The following is a 24,188-nucleotide window of genomic DNA, read 5'->3' as shown; positions in this document are numbered from 1 at the left end:
TTAGATAAAGCCCTGGTTCTGTGTGATGTCAAGCGTGTAGACATCATCAGCGTGCAACCGAGGTGGGAGCCTAAGGTATAGAGGTCATCCATGCTGTAGGCCGGAGATCTGGCCGAACCCAGGGGTCATGTTCACGACATGACCGCGCTTGAGTGACGGATGAAGTGAGATCACCTCGGCACCGGAGGGTGGCCGTGGTGAGCATTCTCACCCCTGTTCCCAACTATCCATAGAAGTCAGATCCGTACTTGACATCTTTGATGCTTGACGGTGGTTTCTGGCATTGGCTTTGATTGAACAGAACCTTCGCAGCTTTTTGCCACTGGAGGCTTTACTTGGAACAACAAAAGAAATGGAAAGATATGAAAAAAGAAAATAGAAATGGATGCTCAGCACCCAGTGGGCATCGCACCCGTTAGAGCGTCTGTCACACAATTATTGTCCTTTGCCAAATAAAAACGATAGTACGCAAATGTCATAAACCCAAATTTCATTTGGAGCCCATGTGTCCATTCCATCACATTATCACAATTAAGCATGTTAATGGGTAAGGTCTGGGTTGGATTCTTTTGATCCAGTTTCAGACTCATTTAATTTAGTTAGATCCAAATCCAGATCCATACCCTTTTGGGGCTGAAAAAGTAAGTCCATACCCAAATCCTTATAGATTTGAGTATCCAATGGGCATCCATGGGTATTTTTTGAACATACAAAAATAAAAATGTATTTAAAATATATAAAATTCATAAATAATATAAATACCATCCAATTTTTGTTTTCAAATAATAAAATTAACGTTCAACAAGTTGAATGCAATATTGTAAATTCAAAGAAAGAATTATTATTGACTACTTCTATATATTTTCAAAGATTCAACTGCATCCACATCTAATATTTCATTTGTTTGCCTTTACCTTTTCTCCTTTTCTTGAAAAATTTGTATCAATTACAATGACAACTAGGACTAGTTTTTTAAAAAAGGAAACAACCATAACATATATAAATATTTAGTCTTATTAAAAAAATGTAATTTTGTACCTCTTTTTCTTATTTAAACAATGTTGGTAGATATCTCGCAATCCAGCACTAAAATAGTGAATAAGATAAAAGTCATTTGACTAAGGACCGATGACAAATAAATAATAGAATAAAAAAATTTATAAACACTTACTCATTTTTTTTGATTCAATTCAATCATCAGTAATCACTAATGTTTCAACCATATCCAGAAGCAATTTGACACGAGTCTCATCAATCACCCAACCACCAATACTAAATACAGATTCTAATGCCATAAAATCTTACTGTATTCGATCAAATAGCCATAAAATATTATATTATTTTATAAATTTACTAATATATATTATTTAATTAAATAAATATGGGTCTGCGTAAGGTCTGGTATGAATTTGGATTTTAGAAAATCAGACCCTACCCAGACCCACGACTCTCTCACAGGGTCTGGGTTTGGGTAGGATTTGGATTTGAGAAATTAAATCCAAACCCTACCCAAATATATTGGGTCTAGGTTGGATCTGGATAAGACCCGACCCATTAATATGCCTAATCACAATGTATACTATGAAGTCTAATGTTGGAATAGTTTGTGAAACAAAATAGAAATAAGACTTGTTGAAACGAAGAAAGTAAAACTTTTTGGACATATCTAAACAAAAGGTGAGTCAACACGGTTGATTTGCGATCGGACCCGCGGCAATGGGAAAGTGGATCCGTTTGTGGAATCTTCTTAAAAGCTAAAAAAATTTCTGGAACATTTTTGACATGTTCTATCCATTAATGGAATTTAATTGCTGTCTCTTAATGCCCATAAACGTCGGAGATTGTGGCTGATTAATTTGTGATTGTTGAGTTATGTCTTTTCCTATAAAAATGACAAGTATTGGCAAATAAAAAAAATCTTGATCTTTTTTTTTGTAAAAGAATACTTGAAATTTGCTATCAAGTTTCTCTAAATCTTATTATATTTTAGAGATTATAATTTGCCATAACTTGCAGCAAATACTTTATGTAGTTGGAACAAATAACATCTTAAGCATAATATCAAATACGCTTCAAGATCATCATCTTCAACCTTACTTTCTTAATGAAATTTGCTCAATACAAATTTCTGCACTTTTATGTGCTTGTGTATCAATTACATCAACTTCCAGTATCTTTGTGTTGAATCTGGAAAGCACAAGGTGCCATGTCCCTTACCAAAAAAAAAAAAAAGGGTGTCATGTCTCCTGCACCATCAGAGTCTACGATTACAGGCATGTCATTTTTCTGCAGGGGAAAAAAATTAATTATATATTGCTACAAATGAATTAATTATATATTGCTACAAATGTTGCTACAAACATCCATGCTACTCCAAAGAAAGCAGTTTCAGATTAATCTTGCCACAAATTAATGTTGCCTCTTCCAATACTCGATTAGGACATTCGGCATCACAATATGATGCTTACAGAAACTGGCTTTGTCGAACGCTGATATAACTCAATTGAAGAAAGATTTGCCCCACAACTAACGGGAAAAATTCACTTTTCATCCCCAAACTTTGTGACAAAGACACATTTGGTCCCAAAACTTTTCGTCAGAACACATTGAGTACATGAATTAACGATTTTTTGCCACATTTAGTCAAAAAATGGGAATTTACTCAATTTGAACGGTGAAGACCACGTGGCTGTTAACAGATGTCCAAATATCAATTTATAACCAGCACAAGTCAGCTTTTTGTGGACATTACACAATTCCTTGAACAAGTTGTCCATTTTGGTATTATTTTAAGTTCTTATTTAACGGGCATTACCTATTCAAAATACTAGTTTTTTGTGGACATTTTACTCTCAAACATTCAATTTATAATAAATATATAAATGTTTTTAAGTAAAATTCAAAAAGTGTTAGAGTATATTAGCTGTTTTTAAGTAAAATATAAATGTTTTAAAGTAAAATTCAAGTAAAATGAAAAAAAACTAGTAGGTTGTAAGCCCCGATGCAACCAAATACAATCAAAATACTCAACCAGACAAGTAGTCAAGTAAATACAATGAATACAACCAAAATATTCAACCAGACAAGTAGTCAAGTAAATACAATGACAAAGAATATAAGCAATTTTAAAGCACAAAAATAGAGTAACAATAAAGTAAAAGAAATTCAAACCAATCAAACTCCCAAGCTTCTTCCAAACTTGGAGTTGAATCCACCAAATAGTTTCTTCAATTGATGGTAGTGCTAACCAACTTGTACAAGTGAAGGCTCACTCCTTCCTCACCCCAAACATACTTTGGTTGAGCAAAGGAATTTTACTACTCTCCAAGTAAACCCTCAACTAGCTACAATTGAAAGCTTACCCATTCAATTAAGAACTACTTTATACAAGTGAGGCAACCTTTATCAAGGTTTTACCACTCCAAGTGATAGGTTCACCTTCACCAAGGTTTTACTCCTCCTAGAGAGTAATCTTCACTTGAGCAACCTCACAACCCAACTTTCCCAACCCCTTATACAACCAACAAAGAATATTTCTACTCAAAGATCTCACTTGTAAGCTTGTATTTAGTGTTGGCCAAAAGTCAGTGTCTTCTTGTGCTTTGGGGTATTTATAGAAGGTGAGAAATGGCTCCAAAAGGCTCTCCAACGGTCAAATATTAAATGCTGTCGAAACTAGCCGTTGGCCTGTCGGACGTCCGAACCATTTGCTCTGCGTCCGAACCATGCGTCCGAACCACATATCGGACGTCCGAACCATTTGTTCTGCGTCCGAACCCTGCGTCCCATAGAAGTCAGAATGTTCAACGTTCATTCTTTTTGTGTCGGACGGCCGAAGCAATGAATGAGCGTCCGATCCAAGCGTCCAAAGAGTATCGTTGTCAGTCAGACGACCGATCATCTATCGAGCGTCCGATCCTCTACGTCCGAACCTTCATATTTCTTAACTTCTCTTTGATTCAAATCTTGTCGATTCTCTTTTGGATCAATGACCTGTTCTAACAATTTTCTCACATAAAAACATTAGTCCAAATCTACATTTTGGTTTGTTAATCATCAAAACCAAGGACTGATCAACCAAGGTCAACATAGGTTATCTATTTAAAAGAAATTAAATATTTTTTAAAAAAGAAATATCTCATAAAGTACCAACTCTTTATGGCTTTTCTCTATTACATGAACCAAGTACCAAGTTTTTATGGATATTTTATTTTGAATCATTTAATTTATGTTAAATACATAAATATTTGCAAATAAAATTCAACAGCCGTTACACAAATATTTTTATCAAAGGAAAACTAGCATATTTTGTATTTAATATAAATGAAGTATTTGAAAGTAAAAAAAATTGTCCATAACATACCAGTTCTTTACGAGTTTCTTCCATTATATGAATAAAGTATTAGTTATTTATGAGCATTTTACTTTGGATCATTTAATTTATATTAAATACATAAATGTTTATAAGTGAAATTCAAAAAGTGTTACACTAATATTATTACGAAAGGGAAACTAGTAGGTTTTGTATTTAACATAAATTAAATACGTGAAAGTAAAAAAAGAAATTACCCACTTTTTACTAGCTCTTTACGGGTTTCTTCTATTATATGAATAAAATACTAGCTATTTATAGGCATTTTACTCTGAATCATATAATTTATGTTAAATACATAAATGTTTGTAAGTAAAATTTAAAAAGTGATATACTAATATTTTTACGAAAGGAAAACTAGTAGGTTTTGTATTTAATATAAATTAAATACGTGAAAGTAAAAAAAAAAAGAAAAGAAATTGCCCATAACATATCAGCTCTTTAGGGGTTTCCTCTATTACACGAACAAAATAATAGCTATTTATGAGTATTTTACTCCGAATCATTTAATTTATATTAAATATACTGGATTGGAAAAGCTTTGTTGTATCACTCCATTTAACTCTGCTAATCTCAAGCAGCTTTTCACTTCATTAACTCAGTAGAAAAGGGGGAAACTTGGAGAAGAAAAGCTAGTGGGTTAGAGAGAGAGTAAAGTGTGGACTTGTGTCTAACTTGTGTTGGTTATAAATTGATATTTGGACATTTGTTAACGGCCACGTGGTATTCACCGTCCAAATTGAGTAAATTCCCTTTTTTTGACTAAATGTGGCAAAAAATCGTTAATTCATGTACTCAATGTGTTCTGACGAAAAGTTTAGGGACCAAATGTATCTTCGTCACAAAGTTTGAGGTTGAAAAGTGGATTTTTCCCCACAACTAACCGTGCTTCCCACTTGCACAGCCATCTTCTTGTACTTGGCTTCGTTTCAGATCATGATCCTTTCCTCCAAATGAATAAGAAGTAATGTAATGTACGTAGGACAGTTTCAGCATCCATAACAGTGCATTATAATTTATAACCAGACTTGTTGGTTATCTTGTAACTAATATTAATAGTATTCAATTAATTACAGAAATGCCATTTTATTACTTGTAATACCAATAAGGGATAATTTCAGAAGCCCTCCTTGAGGTTTTTTTTTTTTTTTTTTAACAATTTAACTTTGCTAAAACGCGTTTTCTTTTGCAAATTACCCTTGTATACTCATAAACTCAACTAAATTCAATTGAAGGACTTTGGAAAATACAATAAAAAGGAAATAAGATGACCTTAAGATATTAATAATTAAGACATTCATTTTCACAAACTGCTAAAATGTGATCACGTGGCCTACTACATCACTGCTAATGGAATATGCTTTTCTCCTTTTTTTTTTTTTAAATTTCAAGCCCTTTTAAAGTCAAATTTGCTATTTCAATTTCTTGTGAACCTACGTATTTCAAGCATCAACAATTTGATATCGTTTCTCTCTACTGTTTGTTTCAGCCTATTTAACTCTTTTAGCCTGCCATACATGATTTTTGGTTATAAATTTTTTTTTCAACTATTTGGTGCATTTTCAAGTTATTTTTTTCGTTGAATTAGTTACATCAATTACCTATAAGCCATATGATGGCAATTTGGAAATGAAAATACATTTTAGCATTTCATATTAATATTTTATAGGTAAGGGCTGACATTTGTTTCATTGAAAGTGAAAATTAGGAGAGTAGATATAATTATATTACGGTACGGCAAAAATCTAATTATATTGTTTGTTCCGAGATTATTAGCACCATAAATTCTTAAATAAGTTTTTATTGACTGAACAAGTCTTCATTTTGATATATCTGTGGGTGAAACCTTAACCATATGATTACTAAAATTCCTTCCTGTAGAAAATCCTACTAATAGATCACAGGATAAGGTAACATAAAACAGTTCCACAATAAGAAAGAGAATGATTAAGAATATTTTAAATTAAAAAAAATAAACTCTTTGTTTTTGGAGCCAAAAGGAACCTTCTATTTATGTTTCTTCTACTCTTCACTCTTGACAACCAAATGGTTTTCTTCATGTGTGAGTACAGAAATACACATAAGGGCATAGAAATAGACTATATATCTTTTGGTCATTTTCGCGTGTGAGTACAGAAATACGCACAAAGGCATAGAAATATACTATAGATGTTTTGGTCATTTTCACAATTGATGTGTAGATATTGCTAACAATTAAAAGTGACCTCTCCTTCTAAACTTCCCTAACTTGTTTTCTAGTAAACACTTGTCTGGAGTGCAGATTTCTAAATTTTCTGTGTATTCGATGTTTTGATTCTTTCTATTTACATGTCCAAAAAATCTAGTGTAAGCTGATGCACATAAATTTGAAAGATCACATAGGCTTCAGGTCTAGTTCCGAGTCCAGTTAGCAATTTAGCAATTGTTCGACTCTTTTACCAAGAGAATTTGTACTAGTAACTAGTCTAAATTATGCATAAGTTGTTAGAATCCTTAAGTTTTCAGATTGTAGTAGTTCTCTGAATATTTTTTCTTTATCAAAAGAAAGATGAAATTTAAGAAATGAAAATAAAAAAAAAAACCGAAAATTTGAACTCAAACTTAACGTTTTTTTTTTCTTTTGTTTTCCGCAGACAACAACTATTGTATTACCTATCTATCCTATACTACAGGGGAGGGGGAGCCTAAAGAGACTGTATTTGAGACTAACAGATACACAGATCTTACTACACCAAAGGACTGCTTTGGCACAACGCTGGGATTCTAAACCGTTCAAGTTGTAGTAGTTTTCAGTTTGACGGGTTAGTGCGTTTGGTGGAATGTCCCTATAAGCAAACTAATAATATAGCTGTCTTTTAAATGATCAAAGGGACCATGCATGTACTGCCATTTGACAATCTTGCTACTACTATGGCCTATTTCCATCAATAGTCGATTGAGACCTGACTTAGACTTTCCTTGTTTGAAATCAGCATCTCGATCTGCTTTATGATTTTGCTCAGCATTGATTTAATTCAAGGGTTATTTTAAATTTATCTCTCTGAGGTATATCCCTGCTTTTCCTAACTTTTTTTTTGTCACTTAACCCCTTGAGAGATAAAAACACCTCTCTATTATGCCAAGTTCTTAATATTAAAATTTTTATTTCCTTCCTTTATTTAATTTTAACATGTGGTTCAATTTTAATTACTATCATTGATAGTGATAAAGTTTCTCATGAGAGGAGAATGTATATTAGGGAATACACCAACAATGGATTATCTTTATAAAGGCAAAGAAAAAAATAGGGATAATTTCAGAAACCCCCCTTGAGGTTTCTGACAATTTCACTCAACTCCCCCAAATTTAGAAAATCACACTAACCTCTCTTACTTATACTGTTTAAGTAACAGTATAGACCCATCATGTTAGAATTATACTTAAGTATCATAAAATGCCCTTATGCAACATCATACATCAAAAGAAAGTGAAAAAAGGTTTAGTGATCAATTTAACCCAAAAAAAAAAAAAAAAGTTAACAAACACTTGCATCCAAACTTGCTATGTTCCACGATAATTGTAAACCCAAAACCTTATCAACTTGTTCAAGCAAACTCCAACTTAATCCCCAAATTCTATCAATTTGGCATCACTAAAACCCCAAAATTTACCAAAATTGCACTCCAACTTAAGCTCCAAATTCTATCAATTTCGGCATTATCAAAATCTCAAACTCTACCCAAATCACTTTCTCTACAAATCGATTATAACCACCACTACCAACTAAAATACCCTCAAAAAGCTTCCTACCCCAAATCAACACTATATTTTGTCTATTGACTAATCTAACACCTCAAATTATGAACTTACTACTTATTGCCTGTCACCTTCCTTGAACAGAAAAGAACTTGGCCAACCACTATTGATGGCTATGCCAAGAGTAACCTCATAGTCCAATGGCGTTAGGAATAGAGAAACTAATCTTTGTGACAAACCATCACCAATACTTGTAAATCAAACAAAAAAGAAACCAAATGAAGATATTTGATTCTAGTTCGTAACAGACATAATAGCATAACCCAAATTCGTCCCTTTTTCTCTTTCGACAATAGCCCATTAATTTCATTTTTCCTCTCTATCACAACCACATTCATCATCTCCATCTAATTTGACCATGAAATTTTCATTTGCTTCCTCAATTTGTAATTTTGGAAATTTTGATTCTTTAATGTATACAAATTATAATACGAGAAGAAATAAATAAGAGGGGCTGATAGTTAACTATCACAGAAAGAGAGAAGTAGACATGAAATAAACACTTCGGGTAGGTTTGCATGGTGGTGTAGTTGATGGGTGCAAAAAACTATGGAGTTATAGGCAGGAAGGAGAGAATCATAACAGGTAGAAAAAAAGGAGGGAGAGAGAAAAGGAACTACTGTTAATTAAAGTAGGGTTGGGGATGATAACGAGTTGTTGCAGGTTTTTATTTTTTCTTTTACTTTTGGTTTGGTTTTTGTGTCCCACATATGTGGTAAGTTATCTATTAAATAGAGGGCATTGTAGTCATTTTATTGAATTGAGGGAGGTCAATATAATTTTCTAAAATTGGGGGGATTCGAGTGAAATTATCAGAAACCTCAAGGAAGGTTTTGAAAATTATCCCAAAAAAATAATGCAATAAGCAATATATCCATTAGAGAAAAAAGAACAAAAAATGTCCAGATAACTAACATGTGAATGTGTGATTATACATTGTCGTTTGACAAAAAAAAAAGTGTGATTGTAAAACAATGGCGACTTTCAATTGTCCAATTAAAAGAAAATAGAATACAAAATTTTTTGTAAAATAGAAGAATAAATGATATTGATTTATAATTAACTAATTATGTAAAAAAAAATTCTATGTAGTTTCTTCATAATTACAAATTAGAAAATGAATATCTTCAATTTTTTTTGTTAGCAAAATTTTTTATTTGCTCAAAAATAAAAATTTGAAAAAACTAATTTTGACTAAAAAATATAAAAGAGAGGAAAATATACCTATATAGTATAAGGGTATTTTTGTCTCCCATGAGCTTAAGTGACAAAAAATAAAAATTAGAGAGTAAAGTAAGAGTCAAAGTATAATTTCAAGGGATAAATTGTAATTAACCCTTAATTCAATTGTAGAAAAACTTAGGTCAACAACTAACCATCTTCTCCACTTTCATAACCGCTTCTTTTTTGTCGGGGAGGGTTGGATTGGATGGCAAGGTGAAAAATATTATAAGTAGAAAGCCCTGTATTCAAGACCTCTTATTTACAAATATATATATATATATATATATATATATGTATAGACACACACACAAATACAAATACAAAAAAAAGTCACTTTTCCTAGTTGCCTTCGTCTTCGACTGTGACCTTTTCCTCCAATTGTTCAATAGTAATACAGGGCGTTTTAGCATCCGTGGTACATTATTACAAGATTTATTGATCACAGTGGGATATCTTTCTTAAAGTCGATTCCCATAGAGTAAGTTTCCTTTAGGAAAAAAAAAAGAACTTCCACCTAGATTATTTCATCTGATTATTTTTTTTTTTTTGTATGAGCTAGTGGGTATACAGACCCAACTAAATCAAGAAAGTGCTATAACACAACTTTTAAATTTTTTTTCGCTGCTGATGAGATTTGAACCCTCATCAACAGCCCAAGAAGAGACTTAAGTCCCTCCCTGATGGCCACTGAGCCACTGGCCCAGCGGTTCTGTCATCTGATCATAGTGCAAACATTTTTGTACCACAGGACAACCTCACGTTTTGCACGAGACCCCACAGGACATCCTCCACGTTTTGCACGACAACCTCACGTTTTGCACGGGATCCCAATAACAAGTTTCTGAAAACGTCGAGTCTGGATATTTTTAGTAGATGTTTCCTATGGCACCACATGTTGGCTAGGTAAGGTCGTGTGTTTGTGTTTGGCCGTGACATGAAAATTATGTTGCTGAATGATCTCTAATAATCTCTGCCATTAAATTATGATCCCAAAAATAATTGAAACCCGTTCCCTATCTGTACCATCTCTTGGTACCACCTTCATTGGCCCACTTTCTCATAATCCAATACCCAGCATCCACTAGTTAACTGTGGAGTGATTCATGATTGTACTTATTTATTTATTTGTAATGTGAGCATTAGGGCTCGAACGGGGACTTTTCACTTACACTTTTTTTTTTCGAACCAATTAATTTAGCCCTCCCTCCCCATTCATAATTTTACTCAACTAGTAACATTTTCTTAATTTTATTTTGGCCATCCATAAATTGTGAAATTATTTCTAAAATTCTAAATACGCTTTTCTATGGAGTTTAATGCATACATACATATAACTAAGCAAATACAAGTGAAGTTGTTACTTTCACAAAGGTACAGATAAATGATGCAATTGATGATCTTTCATTTACTTGTTTCATGTATTTTGAAAGATCTTTCATCTTGTTTCATCTTTTAACTTTTTACGTTGTGTTAATTTATTTATTATTATATATATATATATATTTTTTTTTTACATTTTTTCTTTTAGTGTAAGCGGGAGGACTCGAACCTGAGACCTCTTGCTTACACTCCCTCCCCCCGTACCACCCAACCCAACCCAACCCTCCCCCGTGTTAATTTATTTTAATTAAAAGAGGACTTAGGTGTTAAACTTTTAAAAATGTGAAAATATATGATGCAATTGATGATAAATACACATAGATATGATTCTGCATTTATTTATTCATTTCATATGTTTTGGAAGATCTTTCATCTTTTTCCCTTTTATATTGTGTTAATTAATTCTAATTAAAAGAGGACTAAGGTGTTAAATTTTTAAAAATGTGAAAATGTGCTATGTGAGGGTGTATATGCAAGGGATTATTCATGTGAGTGTTTAAATTTAAGTTGAATATACAAGGAAATATCAACTTAAATCAATTTGGCTTCTGCTTGACTATTAAGTCATTCAAGCTAAAACTCTTAGGCTAAAAAATTGAATAAAGCTATTGCCATAATCTAAGGAGCTGTCCGATTTAAGGGTATGGGGTGCCCCTCTACATCTAAACACTTTCAAACACATTGTCATAGTTATTAACTCATTTACATTTAAATACTTAACCCTACTTTATTTTTTGATCCATAACAAAAATTTGTCCAACTTCTTGACGTCAAAAAACTAAGCTGCAAGAATTTTTGCAAGCTTAAACAATATTTTCACTTGGCCACAAGAATTTGGCATTATTTTCCTCAAATTTCAATTAATACAGTTTGAATTTCCCATTAAACCCCAGTTTAACTTAATCCCACTTTATTTCTTGAACTATCACAAAGATTTGTCCAGATTGCTTGAGATAAGAAAATTAACCTACAACACCTTTTCAACACCTTTTCAAGCCAATTTTGGCCGGAATGAGTTATGGACCCGTTATATGTCCCACGTCTAAAGATAAATTTGGCAAGTTACTTATTGCGTTGACCCAAATGTAAAGTACAAATACTTGGATGCATCGGTCCATCAGCCCACATATAGACCTTATGGTTTCTATGGAGCCACGTCACTCATCTTAATAAAAGTTATTAGTTTTTTCTCTCATTTTCCTTTTCATTCCTTCTACAATAAATGTCCAAAAAATTATACAAAAACCACAATTCAGATAATGATTAAAAAGGAAAATTAATACAAAAGTCCAAAAACTCAAATCTGTAAAGATAAAGAACAACAACCCATAAAATTCTAAATAATATCAAATCCAGAAACTTTTGCCTATACATACAAATAGTGATTTGAAAAGTTTGTTTGGATATAAGTGATTTGAAAAAAAAAATAATTTGCTTACTTTCCAAATGCAAATTTTAATATATTTTTTTATCTTTCTAATCATCTTTCTATCTCTATCTCGTATATATCATATTGTAAAAGTGTCATAATAATTATTTCAAATAATCTTATATCCAAACAAAAAAAAGTCACCAGCACTCATGTCAGGAATCTTCTTTCCCAACCTTATCTGCTGCCTTCGGACTCGGGGCACGGATGGTTGCTGCCAATTTTGGTCATTATCAACACCATGTAACTTTCTTTGTACATCGTGTAACTTTTTTTTCACAGGATGTATTTTCACAACAGATAGTGGTGGGTCCCACACTTGACGCGGAAATCGAGTTACATTGTGTAATCTCAGCCGCACAAAATTTTGAGGGCCAATCTTGGCCCTCAACCGTGCAGGGACGGTCATACTGATGACCGTCCCTGCCCCAAATCCCCTGCGTTCCACCACAGCCAGTTTCCTTCAATCACTCCTCTCGATCAAGGCATTACACAAACTTCTAAACGAGTTCGGAGTGCTCAAATGACACGATAAAATGAACGAATCATTTTGTCTTGCTAGAGCCAATCTTGCCGGCAACGCTAAATGGTGGCATCGGTTCAGGCCACAGAAGATGCTGGTACCGGCAGCGGGGGGCGGTGGTGTAGCTGTACACTACTCACTGTAGTAAGAAAAGATGTAAATTATTGGAGACATGAAGAGATATGAAGGGAAATTTTGTTATCGTCAGGAGCAACTACGTCCTTGACCAATTTGAATCTTGACAAATAAAAACTCTACGTGCTTATTTGAATTGTATTAAACATATAATTAATGAGATCTAAAGTCTTATTTGAAATACTAGTGGTTTGTTTGGATAGAGTATTATTTGAAATATTATTTGAAATAATTACTGTCACACTTTTTGTGATCTAATGTATGTGAGATAAAAAGGTGGTTGGGAATATAAAAAAGTGGGTTGAGAATTGTGTTTATGATGCAAGCAAAATATTATTTTAGATTAATTCACTATCATTGGTCAAAACTAATTATTATTTTTTTTTTTCCCAAACGATAGCATACAAATTTCTTCACTTGCTTGGATAAGAGATTTGAATTTCAAATCCAAATGCATCCTCCATCGAAAAACACTACAAGGTAATTTGTTTATAGCTGCTCTTGGGTTGGTTCGGATGATTTTGGAATAGTCTAATTAGGTTTCGAGATCGAGTATTCGAATCACCTCTCTATTACTTGTGTATCTTTGGGGGGTTAGGTGCACAAGTACAAGGATATTAATCCAACAGAAAATTAGAACACTTTCTGTATTGACAACAAAAAAAATTGTTTATAGCTAAGTGTTAGGGGCTTCTATGATCACTAATTCTCATTATATGTACAATATATATAAATACTCGCACAATAACTATAATTGTACAGAAGAACACCAACGCAATAACAAGCAAAAAGACAATAAATTTGCAATCCCTAGAAATTGTGTCCAACCATCAATTTCATCCATTCAACTTCCATCTCCACTTAATCCGTCATGTACATCAAAAAGACTATACCGTACATTAAAGAGCAGTATGTGGGATTCAGCAATTCAATCTGGATGGTTGGACCATAAATTGGTATCAAATTGACGGACCACAAAAGGTAAGTTGGCGGTAGTAGCCACTAGCTTAGGTCACGTCACATCATTAGTCCCCCAGCCCATTAGAGTTTGGCTGTGTTTGGACAGTTAATTTATTAAAAATTATTACATTTTTCGTGAACACATTTTCTTAATACCTCTTTACTTCGCATCAAATTGTTACAATAATTTTTTTAAAAAAAATTCAAAAAAATGCAATCCAAACACTACTTGAGATTTGAATGCAAGTCCACTCATTCTTCTTTCTCCTCTGTCTAATGCTATGGAGCTGCAAAATCTAGCGGGAGAAGGTGGATTATCTTGTAGTTTGCATCTGTGGCTTAGGTCGTATGCTTAGTATGAAATTGTTCATATAAAATATTAGTAATTGTTTTCCCGTGTGCTCAGTATGGTTGTTGGACGAGAATCAAGATCAAAATACTCGACACATATTATTGCAGTAGAAGAAGTAGAAGTCCCTACATGCATGACGGAGAATTCTGCTGATGATGAACAAGAAAGTATGACTACAAAGCCTTTACTTAACGATGATCATGACTGTTTTTCAGCAAAGGGTGGCTTCAGAACCATGCCATTCATTTTAGGTAACTTCTTTTCCTTTGAATTTGAAGAAGGGGTGGGGTGGAAAGGGGGACGGTGAGGACTGAAACCTCACTTTGAAAACAAGAAACAAACGACCCTTATTAAAACTAGGTATATCTGATTCTCATTCTATGTGTCTTTGTTTAATTGAAGTTTATTGAGGAATAGTTTTAGTGAAATTTTCTATTAAGAATTGACCGTTCTGTGTTTTAATGGTTTTTTTCCGGGGGCAGCCAATGAGGCTTTTGCGCAGGTGGCAAGCTGTGGGCTACAGCCTAGCATGATTCTGTACTTGACGGGAGAGTACCATCTGAACATGGCTACTGGGTCTAACATAATCTTTCTTTGGTCAGCAGCAACAAATTTCATGCCCCTTCTTGGTGCTATAGTTGCAGATTCATTTCTGGGTCGATTTCGGATGATCTTATTTGGTTGTGTTATCAGTCTTCTGGTAAATACCCCATTTACACACTTCAGTGTTTTCAGTAGTTAATATTTGTTTTAATTATGTTTAATTTTTCATAGCATAAGAAGCTGTTTGTTCCGATTTCTTGCATTTTCATCCATCATGTCATTTTCAACTTCAGATTGTACTGTGAAAGTGGACGAATTTTATAGAGTATCCCTGGCTTTTTTCTTTGATTTACAATCTGGCGGCCAGGATGGATCAAAGAACATTTAAAAATGCTTAATGATCTTGTGAGGAGGAGGAGTTGGGGTGCTCTTTAAGATTACATCATTGTTGCTTAAGAGTGGTGTAAGTCATTTTCCTGCCGCTGTCAGATCCTTTTTTTTGTCTGAAAAATACATCATTTCTCACTTTTTATCTTCATGCAGTGACAAAATTTTATCTGTTCTGACCCTGTGTTTAGAACCATAATTGATCATTTCAATTAAGAACCAACATGTTCACATAGGAAACTGGTGAAACAAATTGCAGAAAAGGCATGTTTTAGACTTTCTTGTCTAATTCTGCTTCCAGCAACTCTCATTTTATATTAGCTCTTTCTGAACTTTTGGAATGGAACTCCATAATCATCTTCTTCTTGTTTTTTTTTTGAGAGGATTCCAATCATACATGGCATGATGTCATCCGAAAATGCAGGCCATTAGTTTCTTCACGCACACAGCAGCTTTATATTTTTCAGTTACAAATCCTGCTCCATCGATATTTCATGTGCAGTGAAGAAAACTGAAAAAGAACCCCTGACTTTTAGAAGATAATTTGTTGCACATCACACTAGTAAAACTTAAAGAAATTTAAATTCTCTGCATCTTTCTTTAAGGCTTCACTTGTTGATGCACCGAAGTAGTCGTGCTGCTGCAAGAAAAAATTACACTACTGACCAGTAATACAGAGGGGTGCATTCAAATTTACTATATTATTTCTAATTTTAATGGAATCATCTGAAAATGAGTTTCTACTTTGATTGAAGGGAATGGCTCTTTTGTGGCTAACAGCTATGATTCCACAAGTAAAGCCGCCTCCATGTCATGAATCGAATAAAAGTTGTAGCTCTGCGACAAGTTTTCAACTCTTTCTCTTGTGTTCTTGTTTTGGACTCACGTCTATTGGATTGGGAGGAATTAGGTCTTCATCCTTAGCTTTTGGTGCTGATCAGTTACAAAAAGCAGGTGGCCACAACAATGGACGGGTTCTGGAGTCCTATTTCAGCTGGTACTATGCGTTATCCACAATTTCTCTTTTAATTGCTTATACTTGCATTGTCTACGCACAAGAAAGCTTGGGATGGCAAGTTGGTTTTGGCATTCCAGTCATGCTCATGTTGTTGTCAACTCTGTCATTCTCCCTGGCTTCGCACTTATATGTCAAGTTGAAGGCTAAATCAAGTTTAATTGTCGAAATGCTTCAAGTGGCTGTAGCCTCTTATAGGAAACGGCATATAGAATTGTCAACAGAGAGCTCAAAATTGCTGTGCCATCACCACAGGGGTCCATCAATTTGTCTTCCAAGTGAAAAACTAAGGTGTGATCTTAATTTGCTCTTATCCAAAATGATTAGCTCCGCTCGCAGGCTAGGGCTGTATTTCTTTCTTGATTCATATATATATGAATAATTTCAAGTTCTTAGCAACTTATTTTGATTATGCAAGGTTGCCTGTATTTGGTAGCTATAATTGGTTTGCAATTAATCCTATTTTATTTTTCATGTGGTGGCCAATTCAACAATTTGTAAAAGCATTTTTTGAGTCTGAGAATTTCTCTTTAAAGTCATTCGGAGTTTGAACATTCAAGAGAGAAGTTCCTAGTTGGTCATTTAAACAATATTTCTCTTATGGAAGCTTCAATAATTTGTCTTCCAGGTTCTTAAACAAAGCTTGCATCATCCTAGATCCTGAGAAAGACTTGACAACAGATGGAACAGCGGCAGATCCCTGGAGTCTTTGCACAGTAAATCAAGTTGAGGACCTGAAGTCGATTCTCAGAGTGATCCCCTTATGGTCCGCAGGAATGATAATGTCAGTAAATAACAGCCAGCTCTCATTTTCTGTACTTCAAGCAAAGTCCATGAACCGAAAATTTGGTCCGAACTTTGAAATGCCAGCTGGTTCTTGTAGTATGTTTGCCGTTGTCGGTGCAGTACTATGGATACCTTTTTATCTTCAGATAATCCTGCCTGTTGCATCAAGAATTTTGGGGAGACCTGTTCATCTCTCGACAAGGGAAAGAATGGGAATTGGAATGGCCCTTTCTTTTGTAGGCATGATAGTGGCAGCAACAGTGGAGCTTAAACGACGTAGCCTGGCTATCAGGGAAGGATATTCAGATGATTCAGATGCAGTGGTGGACATGTCATTACTTTGGCTTCTTCCCCCATCTTTCCTGATCGGCGCTGGCGCAATTGCAAATATGGTTGCACAGAATGAGTTCTATTATTCCGAGTTTCCAAGAAGCATGTCAAGTATATCTTCCACTCTTTCCTTACTTGGGATATCTGCGGCAAATCTTGTTTCAAGTTTTCTTATGAACGCCATCGACAAACTCTCGAAACTGGGAGGAAAAGAAAGCTGGATTTCGACCAATGTCAATAAGGGTCACTATGATTATTACTACTGGGTGCTTGCTGGCTTAAGTATGCTTAACATGATTTATTTCCTCATTTGCAACAAGGCTTATGGTCCTGGCAAAGAAGATAAGAAAGAGACAACTTTTCATGAACAGGATGACTAGAACTAGAGGTCTTTCATTGCTGTAATATAGTAGGTGAAACCTAGACAAGTTGTATCGTGATCAGTAATTCAGTACACCTGCAGAAACCTGGGAGTCAAGAATATCAGTTGATCCAACAATGTCGTTACTGTAAAAGCTGTCATCCAACTTACTATATCTGGATGCATGCACAGATGTCTGGCAGCCGGGAACTGTAGTAGAGGAACAATCTTTCTTGGTGATTTCCCTTTTGTGGCTGGAAATACTCCCCTAGACTAGACTAGTTTTTGGCAACAAAGTATTGCTGACTCCACAGAAAATTGAACAGATTAATAATTTGGTCGAACCTGGAGGGTTGGTCCATAATTTGCCAAAGGAAAATCTTCATGTTACAGTCCATAACTTGGGCAATAGTTACAGATCTCGTCCTATAACTTATTCTATCTCAGTCCATAACTTGTTACCTGCTTTGTCCGGTTCCTCGTACCATCTAAGTGAAATACTACAACATCTTAGTTACTTCAACCACAGGCTGAGCGACCCCCGTCAAGAGGTCTGCTGACAAACCATTCCAAGAATTCACAAAAGCCCTAAACTCCAATCCCTTGGTGAAGCCCACGATTCCTGACACCTAAAAGAATCTAAAATCCCCTGCTTAGCTGAAAGGAAAAAAAAATAAAGAATCTAAATCTGAATTTGTTTTAAATTACAGTAGTTTCATTCAGTATTGTTGAGATCCAAGTATCCAACTCAATTTCACATGTTTGACTATGAAACTCTATCTATTCTTCCGTTTTTTGAGTCCATTTCAAAACAATTACTAAAAGATAGAAAATTAGTACTACAATTTTTTGATGATGACTGGCTTTGACATGGTTGCTAGGTGCTTTTGGGTGTGGATGTCTTTTGATCAAAAGCCAGTGAAATATGAGGCTAGAAATAATAATGTCTGCGACAATTGAAAAGGTAAAGCTGACAACTGCCCTTTATGGTAGGAACGCATTGACCGTTCCTACCGTAGGAGCACAATACGGGCGACACAGGTGTGAGAAGTTGGACAAGCATGAATGAATGGGCCACCTGCGGAAAATAGTGGTAGTGGAAGTTGGACAAGCATGAATGAAGGGTTAATTCCACTTTGTCCCCCCAAACTTTGGACGATTACCCACTTAAGTCCCTAAATTTCAAAATGGGACACTTAAGTCCCTAAACTTATAAATACTTCCCACTTAAGGAAAATTATTAACAAATCCTGAATGCCGTTGGTGGTCGAAGTGTCCCATTTTATAAGGGTTTAGGGATTTAAGTGTCCCATTTTATAAGTTCAGGGACTTAAGTGGGAGGTATTTATAAATTTAGGGACTTAAATGTCCCATTTTGAAGTTTAGGGATTTAAGTGGATAATCGTCCAAAGTTTGGGGGGACAAAGTGGAATTAACCCATGAATGAATGGGTAGGAGGAAACGGTTTGGACCAAAGCATAAGAAGAGTAAAAAGTTGAAAGTTGTGTGTAGATTGTAATGGGATAAATACGTGGAAATCTATTATACTAGAGATTTATTAGTCCATGTTTTCTAAAAGATTTCTAATAATATGACATATATTCTTGAATTATTTTACTATTTAATCAATTCAATTAATGCAATTTAATAGTTTTTAGTTTGTTTAGTTCAAATGTTTAAATCACTATATTTTAGTTAGAAAAATATTTTGTTATACTAACTTATCAAAAAGCCTCCCTAAGTAAAATATTTTATTTTAACATTTTATTTAGACATAAAAATCCTAGTTAAACTAACTTATCAATTACCTTTTCTAAGTAAAATTTACTATATTTATTAGTTTTAACGTTTTCCTTAATTGCAAATGACAAATAGCAAATATATACTTTAACATGTGTCATTTTTCAAGGATTAACGTTCCTGCCCCTGTTCCCAACTATCCATAGAAGTCAGATCCGTACTTGACATCTTTGATGCTTGACGGTGGTTTCTGGCAATGGCTTTGATTGAACAGAACCTTCGCAGCTTTTGCCACTGGCGGCTTTACTTGGAACTAGGGCTGCAAACGAGCCGAGCCGAGTCGAGCTTTGAGCTAATCGAGCCGAGCCTCGACTAAATTTTACCAAGCTCGAGCTCGAGCTCGAGCTCGACGAGCCGGCAAATTTCGAGCTCGAGCTCGAGTTCGAAAAAAAATAAAAAATAATTATTTTATTTTAAAAAAATAAATAAAATAATATTTTTTTCTTAATAAATAATAAAATATTAAGGATATATACGTAATTTTACTATAAAAATAAAAAATAAAAAATATATATATAATATACGTAATTTTATTATTAAATAAAAATAAAAATAAAAAAAAATATATATATATACCCAAGCTCGCGAGCCGGCTCGCGAGCTAACGAGCTTAATATTTTGAGCTCGAGCTCGAGCTCGAGTTCGACTCGAGCCGGCTCGAGCTCGACTCGAGCTCGATTAATAACGAGCTCGACTCGAGCTTGACTCGAGCCGCTCGCGAGCGGCTCGATTCGTTTGCAGCCCTACTTGGAACAACAAAAGAAATGGAAAGCTATGAAAAAAGAAAATAGAAATGGATGCTCAGCACCCAGTGGGCATCGCGCCCGTTAGAGCGTCTGTCACACAATTATTGTCCTTTGCCAAATAAAAACGATAGTACGCAAATGTCATAAACCCAAATTTCATTTGGAGCCCATGTGTCCATTCCATCACATTATCACAATTAAGCATGTCAATGGGTAGGGTCTGGGTTGGATCCTTTTAATTCAGTTTCAGATCCATTTAATTTAGTTAGATCCAAATCCAGATCCATACCCTTTTGGGGCTGAAAAAGTAACTCTATATCCAAATTCTTATGAATTTGAGTATCCAATGGACATTCATAGGTATTTTTTCCTATAAAAATGACAAGTATTGGCAAATAAAAAAAATCTTGATCTTTTGTTTGTAAAAGAAAACTTGAAATTTGCTATCAAGTTTCTCTACATCTTATTATATTTTAGAGATAATAATTTGCCATAAATTGTAGCAAATACTTTATGTAGTTGGAACAAATAACATCTTAAGGATAACATCAAATACGCCTCAAGATCATCATCTTTAACCTCATTTTCTTAGTAAAATTTGTTCAATACAAATTTTTGCACTTTTATGTGCTTGTGTATCAATTACATCAACATCCAACATCTTTGTGTTAAATCTGGAAAGCACAAGGTGCCTTGTCCCTAACCCCAAAAAAAAAAAGGTGTCATGTCTCCTGCACCATCACGATTACAGGCATGTCATTTTTCTGCAGGGGAAAAAAATTAATTATATATTGCTACAAATGTTGCTACCAACGTACATGCTATTCCAAAGAAAGCAGTTTCAGATTAATCTTGCCACAAATTAATGTTGCCTCTTCCAATACTCGATTAGGACATTCGGCATCATAATATGATGCTTACAGAAATTGGCTTTGTCGAACGCTGATTTAACTCAATTGAAGAAAGATTTGCCCCACAACTAACCGTGCTTCCCACTTGCACAGCCATCTTCTTGTACTTGGCTTCGTTTCAGATCCTTTCCTCCAAATGAATAAGAAGTAATGTAATGTACGTAGGACAGTTTCAGCATCCATAACAGTGCATTATAATTTATAACCAGACTTGTTGGTTATCTTGTAACTAATACTAATTGTCTTCAATTAATTACAGAAATGCCATTTTATTACTTGTAATACCAATAAGGGATAATTTTAGGAGCCTTCCTTGAGGTTTTTTTACAATTTCACTTTGCTAAAAGGCATTTTCTTTTGCAAATTACCCTTGTATACTCATAAACCCAACTAAACTCAAATGAAGAACTTGGAAAATAAAATGAAAAGGAAATAAGATGACCTTAAGATATTAATAATTAAGACATTCATTTTCACAAACTGCTAAAATGTGATCATGTGGCCTACTACATCACTGTTAATGGAATATACTTTTCTCCCTTTTTTTTTTTTTTTTTTTTTAAATTTCAAGCCCTTTTAAAGTCAAATTTGCTATTTCAATTTCTTGTGAACCTACGTATTTCAACCATCAACAATTTGATATCGTTTCTCTCTACTGTTTGTTACAGCCTATTAACTCTTTTAGCCTGCCGTACATGATTTTTGGTTATAATTTTTTTTCAACTATTTGGTGCATTTTCAAGTTATTTTTTTCGTTGAATTAGTTACATCAATTACCTATAAGCCATATGATGGCAATTTGGAAATGAAAATACATTTTAGCATTTCATATTAATATTTTATAGGTAAGGGCTGACATTTGTTTCATTGAAAGTGAAAATTAGGAGAGTAGATATAATTATATTACGGTACGGCAAAAATCTAATTATATTGTTTGTTCCGAGATTATTAGCACCATAAATTCTTAAATAAGTTTTTATTGACTGAACAAGTCTTCATTTTGATATATCTGTGGGTGAAACCTTAACCATATGATTACTAAAATTCCTTCCTGTAGAAAATCCTACTAATAGCTTACAGGATAAGGTAACATAAAACAGTTCCACAATAAGAAAGAGAGTGATTAAGAATATTTTAAATTAAAAAAAATAAACTCTTTGTTTTTGGAGCCAAAAGGAACCTTCTATTTATGTTTCTTCTACTCTTCACTCTTGACAACCAAATGGTTTTCTTCATGTGTGAGTACAGAAATACACATAAGGGCATAGAAATAGACTATATATCTTTTGGTCATTTTCGCGTGTGAGAACAGAAATACGCACAAAGGCATAGAAATATACTATAGATGTTTTGGTCATTTTCACAATTGATGTGTAGATATTGCTAACAATTAAAAGTGACCTCTCCTTCTAAACTTCCCTAACTTGTTTTCTAGTAAGCACTTGTCCGGAGTGCAGATTTCTAAATTTTCTGTGTATTCGATGTTTTGATTCTTTCTACTTACATGTCCAAAAAATAGTGTAAGCTGATACACATAAATTTGAAAGCTCGCATAGGCTTCAGGTCTAGCTCCGAGTCCAGTTAGCAATTTAGCAATTGTTCGACTCTTTTACCAAGAGAATTTGTACTAGTAACTAGTCTAAATTATGCATAAGTTGCTAGAATCCTTAAGTTTTCAGATTGTAGTAGTTCTCTGAATATTTTTTCTTTATCAAAAGAAAGATGAAATTTAAGAAATGAAAATTAAAAAAAAAACCAAAAATTTGAACTCAAACCCTTAACGTTTTTTTTTTTTTTTTTTTTTTTTTCCGGAAACGACAACTATTGTATTACCTATCTATCCTATACTCAGGGGAAGAGGAGCCTAAAGAAGTTGTATTTGGAATTAGCAGGTACACAAATCTTACTAGATCAGGGACTGCTTTGGCACAATGCTTTGGCACAAGTTGTAGTAGTTTTCGGTTTGACGGGTAAGTGTGTTTGGTGGAATGTCCCTTTAAGCAAACTAATAATATAGTGGTCAAAGGGACCATGCGTGTACCGCCATTTTGACAATCTTGCCACTACTATGGCCTATTTCCATCAATACTTAGACTTTCCTTGTTTGAAATCAGCATCTCGATCTGCTTTATTGATTTTGCTCAGCATTGATTTAATTCAAGGGTTATTTTTAATTTATCTCTCTGAGGTATATCCTGTCCTGGCTTTTCCTAACTTTTTTTTTTGTCACTTAACCCCTTGAGAGATAAAAATACCTCTCTATTATGCCAAGTTCTTAATATTAAAATTTTTACTTCCTTTCTTTATTGAATTTTAACATGTGGCTCAATTTTAATTACTATAATTGATAGTGGTAAAGTTTCACAAGAGAGGAGTATGTATATTAGGGAATACACCAACAATGGATTATCTTTATAAAGGCAAAGAAAAAAATAGGGATAATTTCATAAACCCCCCTTGAGGTTTCTAACAATTTCACTCAGCTCCCCCAAATTTAGAAAATCACACTAACCTCCCTTACTTTTACTGTTTAAGTAACAGTATAGACCCATCATGTTAGAATTATACTTAAGTATCATAAAATGCCCTTATGCAATATCATACATCAAAAGAAAGTGAAAAAAGGTTTTAGTGATCAATTTTAAAAAAAAAAAAAAAGAGTTAACAAACACATTCATCCAGACTTGCTATGTTCCACGATAATTGTAAACCCAAAACCTCATCAACCTGTTCAAGCAAATTCCAACTTAATCCCCAAATTCTATCAATTTGGCATCACTAAAATCCCAAAATTTACCAAAATTGCACTCCAACTTAAGCCCCAAATTCTATCGATTTCGGCATTATCAAAATCTCAAACTCTACCCAAATCACTTTGCCTACAAATCGATTATAACCACTACTACCAACTAAAATACCCTCAAAAAGCTTTCCACCCCAAATTAACACTATATTTTGTTTATTGACTAATCTAACACCTCAAATTATGAAGTTACTACCTATCGCCTATCACCTTCCTTGAACAGAAAAGAACTTGGCCAACCACTATTGCTGCCTATGCCAAGAGTAACCCCATACTCCAATGGCGTTAGGAATAGAGAAACTAATCTTGGTGACAAACCATCACCAATACTTGTAA

The 24,188-nt window shown here is 34.0% G+C and overlaps 1 protein-coding gene across 1 annotated transcript in view; it reads left to right on the top strand.

Moving 5' to 3' along the window:
* The first annotated feature begins 14,078 nt into the window (after nucleotides 1–14,078).
* The window catches only part of LOC113781219 (protein NRT1/ PTR FAMILY 1.2-like), a 46,530-nt gene continuing 36,420 nt past the window's right edge, over nucleotides 14,079–24,188 (top strand). The window contains exons 1-4 of the mRNA XM_027327109.1: nucleotides 14,079–14,421; nucleotides 14,653–14,870; nucleotides 15,856–16,406; nucleotides 16,744–17,308. Of these exons, the coding sequence (XP_027182910.1) occupies nucleotides 14,226–14,421; nucleotides 14,653–14,870; nucleotides 15,856–16,406; nucleotides 16,744–17,308 (1,530 nt within the window). The 5' untranslated portion in view covers nucleotides 14,079–14,225. The remainder of the gene's footprint in view (nucleotides 14,422–14,652; nucleotides 14,871–15,855; nucleotides 16,407–16,743; nucleotides 17,309–24,188) is intronic.

The sequence above is a fragment of the Coffea eugenioides genome, chromosome 8 (assembly GCF_003713205.1).
Source record: "Coffea eugenioides isolate CCC68of chromosome 8, Ceug_1.0, whole genome shotgun sequence".
NCBI classification, from domain to species: Eukaryota; Viridiplantae; Streptophyta; class Magnoliopsida; order Gentianales; family Rubiaceae; genus Coffea; species Coffea eugenioides.
The sequence above is the reverse complement of the archived record's forward strand: the minus strand, read 5'-3'. Positions and strand labels throughout refer to the sequence as shown.